At 44.6% G+C, this 13,428-nt stretch overlaps 1 protein-coding gene across 5 annotated transcripts in view; it reads left to right on the top strand.

Annotated features, from left to right (window-relative positions):
- Nucleotides 1-13,428, top strand: part of SIL1 (SIL1 nucleotide exchange factor) — a 307,634-nt gene that overhangs the window by 108,435 nt on the left and 185,771 nt on the right. For all 5 annotated transcript variants that reach the window (XM_068535964.1, XM_068535967.1, XM_068535963.1 and 2 more), the window contains one exon: nt 8,219-8,333. In XM_068535964.1, coding sequence (XP_068392065.1) covers nt 8,229-8,333 — 105 coding nt within the window. In that variant the 5' untranslated portion in view covers nt 8,219-8,228. The remainder of the gene's footprint in view (nt 1-8,218; nt 8,334-13,428) is intronic.

Genomic DNA, 13,428 nt, shown 5'->3' with positions numbered 1-13,428 from the left:
TAAATGTTAACTATAATTATTATTACACAGAATTTATTTTCTTCTGGGCTGCCCAAATACTGCATTTTGATACTAGGGAATAGGGTGTCATGGGGGTATTTCTCTTTATCCCTCGGTCCAAGTGCTATAATTATGATTATTACAGCTCTACAGAGTGTAAGGACTAAAGCTTCAGAGCGGTCTGAGGCATGGCTGAGAGCTCAGAGAAGGTGGAGTTGTGTGTCTGATGGGAGTTTGTTCTTGGAGACTTTGTCTCCTTGCCTCCTTTCTCTACTGATGTGAGTGTGCCCGTCACTATCCTGAGGATGTGTGTGTTGAGGGGTAGCTCTACTCCATCAAGGGAACCTACCATATGGCATCGGAGAATCTCTCTATATGACCACCGGGGTCAGTATTTTCTCTGTTATCATTATGACTCTAGGGCAAAGGTTGAAAAAATTGGATTTAGAGAAGTTGCCCCAAATCTCCAAACTTCAGTGGACCTACTCAACTTTTCTAGGTGTTCTACCCTTGTGCCTCTATTTCTTCACAAGTGTGCCCTCTTTTGAAGGGTCCTCCAGCTGCCTTGTTGCCAAATCCAGTGGCTTTTCTCATCCTCGTTCTGACTGACCTCTTGACTTTGTTGAACCCACAACTTCTCAGGATTTCCTCCTCTCTTGACCTGTGTAATTCTGCACTATTCTTAATGTTCTTCATCTTGGTCCCTGGATTGCTCCTCTTTCTTTCTTTTTTTAAAAAATTATTTATTTATTTATTGGTTGCGTTGGGTCTTAGTTGTGGCACGCGGGCTCATTAGTTGCAGTGCGCAGGTTCTCTAGTTGTGGCATGTGGGCTCCAGAGCACCTGGGCTCTGTAGTTGTGGTGTGCGGGCTCAGTTGCCCCGCGGCATATGGCATTTTAGTTCCCCCACCAGGGATCGAACCGGCATCCCCTGCATTGCAAGATGGATTCTCAACCACTGGACCACCAGGGAAGTCCCATCCTCTTTCTTTTCCTAACGTACAGTCATGGCTTGAAAACTCTTCTTGGCCCATTGTTCCTTTCTCTTTAAGTTTTCTCCGTAATACAGGAACTCTATTCTTATTGCTTTGGTTGTCACCTCTGGGTGATGGCACCAAAATTCTTCTTCTGCCCTAGTCCTCTCTACCTCTTTGTCTTCAACAGGCATGAAGTTGCCAGAGCCTTCCTGGATGCAGTGACAAGCCCATACCAGAAGGCATTGAACTCTGGTTTTTCTGTGTGTAGGTATCAAGTGCCTGCTGTGTCTTTTGGATTGTTAGCAGTCCAAATGAAGACTAAGTCTTAAGCTCCCTTCTAGCATTCAGATTCTTTGAAGGCTGGGGCTGAATAGGATGGGTCTGGAGAGGGCCAGGCTGGGCTCCCTTTTATTCAATCACTCTACTTGTCACCTGATTTCTTTTAGAGGGAGCACTGTCTTTTGTCTCCGAGATTGCAGTTTTTTGTTAACATGCTTAGCTACCTTTTTAAAAAAAATTTTTTTATTGAAATACAGTTGATTTACAATGTTGTATTAGTTTCAAATGTACAGCAAAGTGATTCAGTTATACATATCTATCTATTCTTCTTCAGATTCCTTTCCATTATAGGTTAGTACAAGATATTGAGTGTATTTCCCTGTGCTATACAGTAGGTCCTTGTTGGTTATCTATTTTATATTTAGTAGCGACTTAGCTACCTTCTTGAAGATCTGTTCTCTTCTCTACTGGGGTAGGGATGGGATTGGCCATGTCCCCCACATTTTGGAGTACAGAGTATTAAGGAGGGGTCAGGAATGCCTCCTTCCTATTTCATCCCATCCTGTGTTGCCTTCCTTCCAGAGCTCCAGTCCCAGCTGGGCCTGTGGAGCCCTTCTTGGCTCCATGTGCGCTCTGGCAGGGCCAGCACCTGTCTCTGTGTTGCCACTGGAAAGGCCTCACTTGGGCTCTCCCTTGCAGGCTGTACAAGCGGATTTTGGCCTTGTAACTCTCTGGTCAGGCAGAGGCTTGGATCCATTGTGAACTTTTTACCCTCCAGTAGCCTCACCTGATCACTTTCCTTTTAGGGTGCCTTGGGTTTGTTGAGAGCAGTCCCCATTTGCATGGCCTTAGGCATGACTTCAGTATTTGGGGCACACACTGTTGCCATTACAGAAATGGTCAGTGGCTTAAGGATGTTCCAGGTCCAGCCTCCCAGCCAGTTAGGGCTAGACTGGGGTTAGAAGCCACATTTCTTTTGCAGTTCAAAGTCTCTTTTTATTTAATTGCTGTCTATCTCCTGACTTTAATTTATGTCTTATGGGGGAAAAAGCCTGTTTGCCTGACCTCTTCAAACTTACTTCTCTTGTCCTTCAAATTATTCTTTAAAAATTCATTTCTTTTCCTAAGCCTTTGCACATTGTTCTTCCTTGTCAGGACTATCCTTTCAATGTTCTCTTTGCATTGTTTTTTCAGATTCATATTTTTCTGCCCAAATTAGGCAGTGAGCTTCTATTTGTGTAGAGGTGAGTGACTCTGTGTGTGTGTGTGTGTATGAGTTTGTGTAGCACATAAATAGTAATGAATGTGTTTGTGGGAAGAGCTCATCCTCTGTCAGTTTGTAAAGCAGAAGGCTGTTTTATAGCTGTTCATGCAAGTGGAAGTTCTACATGATGGTGGCCTGGCTCTCTGGACACTAATATGCTAGGAAAAGCACTGAATGGGCTGGGTCTGCCTCGGTGCTCAGCAGAAAACTGGCTGGGGTCTCTCCATTTTTAGCTGTGGGGCTCCTCCTCTAACATCTGTTTCCTTCACCTCCTGAAAGCAGATACCCAGCAAAAGGCTTTGGTCCTAAAATTTGAGATGTGGGGTCAGCTAGAGGGTATGCAAATCCTGCAGGAGTCAGGGAGCTCTGGAGAGTGTTTCTAGGGTGCCTGGCCTGGCTCTGACTGCCTGTGGGTCCAGGGGCAAGTCCTCATCCCCGGTCTAATGATGGTGTGATAACTAGGTGCCAGGTGCTGTACTGTGTACCTTCCACGCATTGTTTTATTTAATCCTCCCTAATACTCTTTGAAGTAGGAGCTCTTATTATGCCCATTTTATAGATGAAGAAACTGAGGCCTAGTGAAGTGTGTGTCCAAGATCACATAGCTAGAAATTGGCAGAGCCAAGACTTGGCCTTAGATGTGTCTGACTCTAAATTCATGTACTATACTTTCAACCCAATGTTTTAAATCTCTTTGCTTTAATTTCCTTCTTATAAGATGGAAGTAGAAATTCTTGCCCTTTCACTTTTTCCAAAAGATTTGGGGAAACAAATACATGGGCATACACTGTAGGTTAAGAACATGAGCATTTTATAAGATGGGAGTTCCAAGCGTTCCCAGGCAGGCTGCTGAGGTGGGTCTCTCTGCCCAGAACACTTGTGATGTTTACCTGTTCCCCCTGTGCTCTGGCCCTGAGACTGGAGAGCAGCCACTGTCCATGGGACCTCCCAGCATGTCAGAAGCTTTAGGAGGTCCAGCAGTTCCACTCCTCCTTCCTCTGTTGGCTTCCTGCCATCCTCATGCCATTCTTTTGTGTTCCTGCCTTAAGAGAAGATAAAAGTTACGGGAAGGTGTCTTGTTTATATACGGCCCAGTCCCCTCCTAGAGTCCTGTCTGAATTGAGAGGAGAACATAAGGCAACAGGGAGGCAAGGGCTAGTGAGTCCAAGGGCCTCCTCCCACCTGTGCCCCAAGCATCTGCTCCAGGCTGGCAATACAGATTGCTGAGAGCATCCAACCTCTATTTAAGTAGAAGTACAGACTGCATGTGGCCAGTTTTGATAGAAAAATGGGCATCTCAAGTACCTTATTATCTCTTTTGTCTCAAAGCCCAAGGATACTTAAGGAAAGAGTTACTGGTGGAACACTGAAATGCATTCCCCTTTCCTGGACTGAGTGATGGTATTGTAAGTCAGAAGAAGGCCATAAATGAAAAGATGTAGTTTTGTCTTCTTTTGAGAGCCAAGGATGATGGGAACGTTTGTTATCCAGGGTGTACAGGAGCAGGTGATCAGGTGAACTCAGGGTTAGTGGGTGGCAAGTGATTTGGGGAGGGCGCTAACCTCAGGCCAAGTGCCAAACTATGCCTCTGTGGGATTCCATGACTTTGGCTTTACTTATGTCAGGGTCTGAGGTTTTCTTTTGCTGCTGCTGCTGCCTATGTCCCTGCTTGTGATGGTGGACCATCCTGGCAGAACCAAACTGTGGGCCACTTCTCCTTTCCCTCTTTTCCCCTTCCCCCAAGCTTCAGTGTAAAGCCCAGGGAAAACGTGCCTGCTTGCTCTCCATCGCCACTTCTTGAATAAGGACAAAGCCCAGGTGACATAGTTACAGGCCAGGCCTTATGAGGACAGAGGACAGCATTACCCATGCCTGCGTGCTGCAGAGTTTGCACTTGTTCTCTGGGTACCCTTGCAATGCCTGGGAAACTGTCTCACACCTTTCTCCCAGCCTCACTGCTCCTAGGCCTCTCCCCAGGCACTGCCCCCACCACCATGTTCTCTCTCTCTTTATCTCTGATTCATGGCAAAATATATGGAACCAATGAATAGGTCGGGTGTGCAGTCCACATGGAATTATTGGGGGTGGGGGAGATGAAGGATCCATTTACTAATCGACCTGTCATCCTTAGTATTGTCAGAAAATGCTTCTGAGGGCGTTAGTGTGTGTGCAGGTGATGGAGGCGGCAAGGAGCCCTGTGGGAGCTGCCATTTCTCTCACCTGGCCTGCCATCCCACTCCAGGAGGTGGGTATGCTGTTAGTGCATCAGCTGCCCCCAAGCTCTTCTTCCTCCGTCCCTTCTAGGCCTTCTCCTCCTGCTCATTTGTCGTCTTTGCCCTTGATTTCATTCTCATTTATCTGTTCCTTCTCATTTTTCCCCCCCAGCATCAGTTCCAGGTGTTTATCCCTGGCTGTAAGAAGGAGGCATCTAACTCTCTGTGTGTGTGTATATGCATATACACATGAACGGTCTCATGTAGGGGAAGGGAATTCTGTGGCTTTTGGATAATCCTTTTCTCTCTTAATGTATGTTGTCCTGATAATGCTGTGAGTCCCCTACTTCCATGGTTTGTTCTCCTTTTCCCCACAGCCAAGGATGCAAGAATAAAAAAGGTATGGGACATTATAGGAAGCTCTAGGGCTCTGTCCTCTTGGGACCCATCTCCCTGGGCCTTTCTTGACTTCTCATTCTTGATGTGGCAGCTTCTGTCCCTTGTTCATCCTCACCGAGCCTTGCACTCCCACTCCTCTGCACACCCAGACATGGCCAGGCACCTGTCCAGAACCTAGTGCTGTGCTATGAACTGAGTCCGTGTCTTTCAGTGTGATTGGCGCCCCAGGGAGCCAGGTTGCTGGGGAAAGCTCATGTGGCACTCAGCCGTTCCATTTTGTCTACAAAAAAAGAGGGGAGAAACTGGCAGAAAGCAAAGGCTTTTGCTGCTGGGTGAGTATAGCATCTATTTTTAGCTCCCAAGCCTTTGCTTTTCCATTTGGCTGTGCTTTTTTAGCACAGTGCTGGTCCAGCAGGGCTGTTTTCCTTCACGGCTCCAGATTTCCTTAGGGAAAGTTTCTGTCTGCCCCCGAGAAGGTGTGGGCTGGTCACTGGGTAATAACTTCTTATAGTGGGTTCAGGCAGGGCTTTGGGTTCCACTGCAATCTTGTCACAGGACCAATTTATTGAGGTGGAACATGGAGGAGTGTGGCAGGAATAGGAAAGAGAAAAGGTAAAACCCCATACTCTCCAGAGGTGTTTCCCTTATAATTAATTGATTTAAGACTCTTTGAGTAAACCTCATTAGTAAACTAATGGGGTGTATTGGGGCTGAGTGACCAACGCTAAAACCTTTTATAAGGGTCTGGGCTGATACAGGTTCTGAATTTTTCTAAGGTGTTTTTTTTTTTTTTTTTTTTTTAATTTGTTATTTTTTTTCTTTCTGCCTTTCTTTCTGAGGTCATTTGCCAGTCTGGATTAAGTTCTTTTGACTTCCACTCTAGTTTACTGACCAAAATGTTTTTACTATTCCAATTTGCCTATTCTAGATATTTCACTTAAGTAGAATCATACAGTATCTATTCTTTGGTGTCTAGCTTATTTCACTTGGCATAATGTTTTTTAAGGTTCATTCATGTTGAAGCATGTACCAGAATTTCATTCTTTTTATGGCTGAATAATATTCCATTGTATGTACCACATTTGAAAAAAAATCATCTGTTGATGAATCCTTAAGTTGTTTCAGTTTTTTGGCTGTTGTCAATAATGATGCTGTGAACATTCACATGGAACTATCTGTTTGAGTCAATGTTTTCAGAACTTTTGGGTGGAATATATACCTAGGGGTGGAATTGCTGGATTATATATATATAGTAGTTCTATGTTTAACTTTTTGAGGAACTGCCAAGCTGTCGCACAGCAGCTGCACCATTTTACAGTCCCACCAGCAATGTACTAGGGTTTTAGTTTCTCTACATCCTTGTTAACATTTGTTACTTTCTGTTTTTTTTTGTTTTTTTTTTTTAAATTATAGCCATAGTAGTGGATGTAAAATGGTACAGTATCTCACTGTGGCTTTGGTTTGCATTTCCTTAGTGATTAATGATGTTGAGAATCCTTTAATGTCCCTATTGGCATATGTATATCTTCTTTGGAGAAATGTCTATTCAAGTCTTTGGCCTGTTTTAATTTAGCTTGCTTGTTTTTTTTTGTTGTTGAGTTGTAGGTGTTGTTTATATATTCTGGATACTAAACCCTTAAGATAGATGATTTAGAAATATTTTTCTAATTTTTTGAGTTGTTTTTTCACTCTCTTAATAATGTCCTTTGAGGCACAAAAGTTTTTTAATTTTGAAGGAGTTCCATTTATTTATTTTTTCTTTTATCGTCTGTACTTTGGGTATCATATTTAAGAAAGTATTGCCAAATCTAAGGTTATGAAGATTTTCCCTATGTTTCTTCTAAGAATTTTCACTCTTCAATTTATATCTTTGATCCATTTTGAGTTAATTTTTATATATTATGTAAGGGAAAGGTCCACTTCATTCTTTTGCATGTGGAAATCCAGTTGTTCCAGAACAGTTTGTTGGAGAGACTGTCCTTTCCCCATTGAATTGTCTTGGTACCATTGCTGAAAATCAATTGATCATATATGTAATTTTTTCTGGGCTCTCAATTCTATTCCATTGGTCTATATGTCTGTCCTTATGCCAATACCACAGTGTTTTGATTACTGTAGCTTTGTAGTAAGTTTTGAAATCAGGAAGTGTGAGTCCTCCAACTTTGTTCTTCTTTTTCAGTATTTTTATGTTCTGGGTCCCTTGAAATTCCATATGTATTTTAGGATAGGTTTCTCCATTTCTGTAAAAAATCACCATTGGTTTTTTTTTTTTTTTTCTGGCCATGCTGTGACTTGCAGGATCTTAATTCCCCGACCAGGGATTGAATCTGGGCCACTTCAGTGAAAGTGCCAAGTCCTAACCACTGGACTGCCAGGGAATTCCCCCAATTCCCCACCACTGGGATTTTGATAGGGATTGTATTGAATCTGCATATTGCTCTAGGTAGTATTGTTGTCTTAACATTATTAAGCCTCCAGTCTGTGAACATGGAATATCCTTGTGTTATTTAAATTTTAACAGCTAGGAGGGCCTGCACTTTGGTGTGTTTGACTGTCTGAAAAGTGATGTAAAAGGCTTTATGGCTTGGGAATATTGAACTTTGCTGTTTTAGAGGGTGCTGATGGTATCTGTCTTCAGGTATAACAGTGGATATGGTTTAGAAGTGAATGGTTATAAAGGCTCATATGAATTTGGGCCCACGTCTGTTCACACACAAATCATTTGGTTAGTTTCCTTCTCTCTTCACCATAGCCAATACTACCCTGTGCAACCTGATAACAACCTGGATAATGAAGAAGGAAGGGACCAGGGCTATTATAGCACATGCAAGCATCCTGGTTTACTGTACAGTTTTAACCAAGGCATATCTCCCCATATGGGAGAATGGAGGCTTACTTCAGGTTGATCTACCTTTGGGGTAGAAGACCTGTGATACCTCTATTCAGGAAATGTCTGACATCATCTGAAATGTTTGACATCTGTCAAAAAAGGTGACATCATGGGAATCACTATGCTGGGGCAGGGGGAGGGGTGTCAAGCACCAGCTTCCTGTTGACCTTCTATTTTCTGTGTTTACATTCCTCAGGCCCCTAACTATGCCTCACCAGGGCCTGCTTCTATTTAGGATGGCTCCTCTGGGCATGCTGCTCGGCATGCTGATGACCTCCTGCTTCACCTTCTGCCTCAGTCATAAGAACTCGGTAAGTGTCTTACCGCAAATAGAGGGATCTTTTTTGGTGGGTCCAGGAAAGCCTCCATGCCACCAGGGCTGCTGTGGGAGTTTCTTATAGGAATGTGACCAGTGCTGGGTCATGGAGTATGTGTACTTCTTCCCCCATCCCTTAGTCCTCTGGCCTCTGTTTAAAGCTTACGACACAGTTTCTCTTTGGGGAAAAGATGATGATGATGATAATGATATAATAACAATGATGGTAATATGATAAGCTTACTATGTACCAAGCATTGTATTATGTGCTTTATATGTATTCTTATTTAATCCCCTCAACAACCCTATGAAGTAGACAACTACAGTTATTATCCTCATTTGACAAGGAGGAGATTAAGTCTCAGAGATATTAAGTAACTTGGCCAACATTATAAAGCTAGTTTGTGGCAGAGCTGGGAAGGTCATGATTCTCCCCAAGGGGCTGGGTGCCTGTGTGGTGAGCACCAAGTAAGACTGCTTCTTTGTCTACTCTGCTCATCCATGTGCATGCTCAGTCTGTCTGTAGCTCTGTATCCTCTTTCCCTCTGTCCTTTTCTCCATGTTCTTTACAGCCTCCTTTTCATTAACCCAGACCTCATTGCTGAGGGTTTCTGTCATTGCCAAAGGCAGGGGCAGAATGCCCGAGAAGGCCCTGAGCTTGGCCTGGCTGCAGGGTGTCCTGGCCCCATTTCCCTGGCCTGCCCCACCAACAGCCTGCCCTCGATCAACTCCCAGTGCCCTCTCTTTCCTCTCCCTTGAGATGCCCTGACTGTCAGCTCTCTCACAGTTTCACCCTCCCCTGGCCACCTTCTCCAACCCCAGGGGTCCCACTTAAATGTTGGGTAAAGTGCTGGAGGCTTTGGAGACGGAGGGCCTTGAAGTGCAAATGACAATTGTGATGAATTTAATCCAGCTCAGCTGAGGTTCACCTCTGGCTCATGGCAAGCTTCCACCTTCTCTCTGAAGTCATTTGTTTTCTCTCTGCTTTTCTCCCCACTTTGTAGAGCAGGAGAGAATGTACAGTTAGGAGTCACGAATCCTTTTGAGCTTTTAATGTTCTTTGATTAAGATCTTGTTGCTGCCGTTTTTTGGCCTCCTCTTCAAGGAGAATGAGACTGGGATCCCATTGGCCCCTGAGGGTGGGACTGGCCATGGCATGAAGTTGGGGCTGTCTCTGGCATAGCCTGGCCCAGAAAAGCACCCAAGTGTCTCAAGGGCTCAGGGCTGTGTCCCCTCCAACCTGCAGCTCATGAGGATCTGGGTGCTCCCCATCATGAGCTTTAGCAGATGCACAATTAACAAAAGCGTGCTGATGAATTTACTTAAGGACTGTGTGTTAGTAAGTCTCTTTTGGATAATAGTCCAACCAAATAGATGAGCTTTCAGAGCCATAATTATTCTGGCCCATTTATATTAGCTCTTTTGAGTCTAATCTCAGAAAAATGTTAATACTGACTTTCATCAGCAAAAGCTGCTTTTATCCTTATGTCTGTTCCTAAGCTGTATCCATTTGTCATAATCTTTCATCATGTGCTAAGTACAAGTAGGAGTTGAAGCATCTTTTCTCTCATACCATAAAAATTGCTGCCCCGGTGGCATTTAAAATCCAAATTATGCAGCCAGCCACCTTCACAACAGTGAAAATGGGTGGTGGGGGAAGTGGGAGTGGTCATGATCCTTTGTTCAGAGCCTGGAGTCCAGGCAAATGCTCCTAGTGACCTGGAATTGTCCTCCCCAAAGGGATTTGTACAGGTTAATGGCCACCCAGCAAAGGCTGGCTGTGTGTATCAGGGTATGATCTGGAGCCAGCCTCCCTTCCTGGCTCCTGCTATGGCATCTCCCTGGGATGCCACATCTTAGGAGCAGTGCGAATGCTAAAGGGATGTGGTTGTGTGGTATACTGGCCTTCAAAAGGTGGTGGATGATGAGGGAGGTAGTGGAACCCAGTGGAAGGAGCACAGAGCCTTGGTAAACTCCCTTTTGCCTTCTACTTTGGCAATTTGACCATTTCTTTTTTTTTTTAATTTGACCATTTCTGAGCTTTGTTTCCTCATGTGTAAAACAGGGTTGGTACCTCCCTCTGAAATTTTATTGTAGATTAAATGTGATTGTATATATAAAGCACCTAGCATTGGCACTGGCACAATATGGCTAATGGATGGTCAATAAATGTCAGCTGTTATTTTTTAGTAAGGGTTGGCTGCTTCCATTGTTTAATTTAGGGCTGTGTCAGTCAGGCTTCTATCCCAAAATGTTGCCTTCTCAGTCTGTCTCTGTCACAGCATCTATCCACCTACCTTGAGAGATTCATTCATTCCCTTGGATCTTGAAGGCTTTGGTCTTTAAGAATCTCTTACTCAGTTACAATTATAAGGAAGTGTGACATGGTAAGCTGTTGTCAGCTAACACCTTAGCTGGGATTTCTTGCCACTTAAGAGGAAATTGGTATTTAGAGTAATGATGGCAGAGAGACGAGAGGATTCAGCATGGAAGGGAGCTCGGAGAAGCCAACTGAGAGGTCACCAGAGCACGAGATTTACTTCAGAGCTGACCAAGGGCTGGCTGGCCTCCCTAACCTCTTGGTCTTTGTCTCCTGTTCAGGACACTGCTGGAGCAGAGAGAGGGTCGTCCCTTTCTCTGGGACGGTGTTTCTTTAAACACAGTCATTAAAGGGAAGGAGGATGTGCTGATAAATGTGCTGGGGTGATCTCATTGACCCTGCTTCCTTCCCTCAGTATCCCAGGGCACAACCGTTAGAACACATGACTAAGAACAGAAACACAGAAGTGAGTCAGAATTCATGCATGCACTTTGGAGCCAGGCAGTCCTGGACTTAAATCTCTGCTCTTCTTTTCTCAGCAGTGTGGTTTTGCACAGGCCCTGTATGTGTAAAATGGGAATAAAAGTATGTGCTTCATAGATGAAACTTGGATGAGTTGTGAGGCATGGAAGGCACTTCAGACCAGTTCCGGGAATATGGGTAAGGGCTTAATAAATGGTAGCTACTGTTATCATTACAACCTCATCTCCATGATGCTGCTTTTCCTGAAAACCTTTTCTGCAGTTCCACCTTTGAAGTGATTGTCCAGCTTGTAGTATGTTTGTGTGACTGAACCTCCCTCAGTGCTTGCCAAAGTCACTCAGAGCCAGATTTGGTGAACAGGGTGAGCTGACCAGACAGGGGAACACCAAATTTATATCACCTCTACTAAAAACAGGTGATCTGTAAAATAATGGCAGATTGTGAGTGTGAGTGTGAGTGTGTGTGTGTGTGTGTGTGTGTGTAGCTTAAAATGTGGTTCAGGGCTTCACTGGTGGCGCAGTGGTTGAGAATCTGCCTGCCAATGCAGGGGACACGGGTTCGAGCCCTGGTCCGGGAAGATCCCACATGCCGTGGAGCAAACTAGGCCCGTGAGCCACAATTGCTGAGCCTGCGCGTCTGGAGCCTGTTCTCCGCAACGAGAGGCTGCGATAGTGAGGCCCGCGCACCGCGATGAAGAGTGGCCCCCGCTTGCCGCAACTAGAGAAAGCCCTCGCACAGAAACGAAGACCCAACACAGCCAAAAATAAATAAATAAATAATTTTAAAAAAAATGGTTCAAAGATGATACCAAGAGGAAGCTTAAAAAACATTTTGAGCAGTGATGGGATTGTTGCAGAAAGCGTTTGGCTTTCCTAGGGCTTGAAGCATGTGTCTCAGTGGTTCATATCTTGTTGTAATCCTTCTTCTTGAACCTACTCTATTAATCTCATTAAAGATCTAGAAAAAGAGGCTTTCTGAGCCCCTACTCATCAGAATGAACACTAGCCTTGCCTGGATTGGGCTTTCTGCCATATTGTCATCATCACCATTACCCTTGCCTCTTTCTGCTTCTCTTGATGTTGAGCATTTGGTTACTTGATTACAGCTGTACCTGCCAGGAGTTAACTGGCTAATAGATACACTAAAGCAAGAGTTGTAATGTAAAGCTTAGAGATGTTTAGTTTGGCCCTCTTAGTGTTCTAAAAGTAAGAAAATGTCACATAAAAATCTGGATTTTTGTTTCTCATCAAGTTGAATGCCTTCGTGGCAGTGGTGGAGCAGCTGAGTAGCAGCTGTGTTTCTTAGTCAAGGCAGGAGGACTCCAGTTTTCACAGTCCCACCACTCCTGGTTGTTTTTACACCTGGCACACAGCACTCATTTACATCCACATTTAGTCCACATACTTCTGAGGTAAATCTTTTTTTTTTAAGAGTTTTAATTAATTAATTAATTTTTTTTTTTTTTGGCTGTGTTGGGTCTTCATTTCTGTGCGAGGGCTTTCTCTAGTTGTGGCAAGCGGGGGCCACTCTTCATCGTGGTGCGCGGGCCTCTCACTATCGCGGCCTCTCTCATTGGGAGCACAGGCTCCAGACGTGCAGGCTCAGTAGTTGTGGCTCACGGGCCTAGTTGCTCCGCGGCATGTGGGATCTTCCCGGACCAGGGCTCGAACCCGTGTCCCCTGCATTGGCAGGCAGATTCTCAACCACTATGCCACCAGGGAAGCCCTGAGGTAAATCTTATTGACGGTCTTCTAGTCCCATGGTCTCGTGTATGGTGCTTTTGGCAGAGACTGACCAGCATGGCTGGGCCCTGGAGTACATAGGCTGCAGGTACTTAGTGGACAAAGTGGTCTTTGTTCTGGAGTGTGGGGCTAGTTCCTGGCTTCCAGCAAACTCTTTGGACTTGCCTCCAAAAGACATCCAAAAGACATACCTGCCTGTAGGAGGAAGGCCTTCTTTTGTTCCTTTGTTGTGTGATTACGAACTAAGCCCTGGGCTAGGCAAGGGGTATACAGTGGTGAAAGAGACTGACACAGTGCTTGCCCTCAGGAAACTCAGTTGTTGGAAGTTTGATGTCCATGCCCTTAGAATGCACGGAGCCTCCTGCCAGTCTGTCTTCTCTTTAGTCTCACACACATCTACTCTTCTGTTCCTTGTTTTCTTTCGAGCTCAGATTTGTGCTGGGGCACATTGAAAGGGATACATTGTTACCTCCCATGTAGGATTAGAATTGTTCAGGAGACCAAAATGAGATCTACGTAAAGTACCTAGCACAGGTTTGGGTTCA

This window comes from Eschrichtius robustus, chromosome 2 (genome assembly GCF_028021215.1).
Source record: "Eschrichtius robustus isolate mEscRob2 chromosome 2, mEscRob2.pri, whole genome shotgun sequence".
Lineage (NCBI taxonomy): Eukaryota > Metazoa > Chordata > Mammalia > Artiodactyla > Eschrichtiidae > Eschrichtius > Eschrichtius robustus.
Note: the sequence above shows the minus strand (reverse complement) of the source record. Positions and strands in the feature narration are given on the sequence as shown.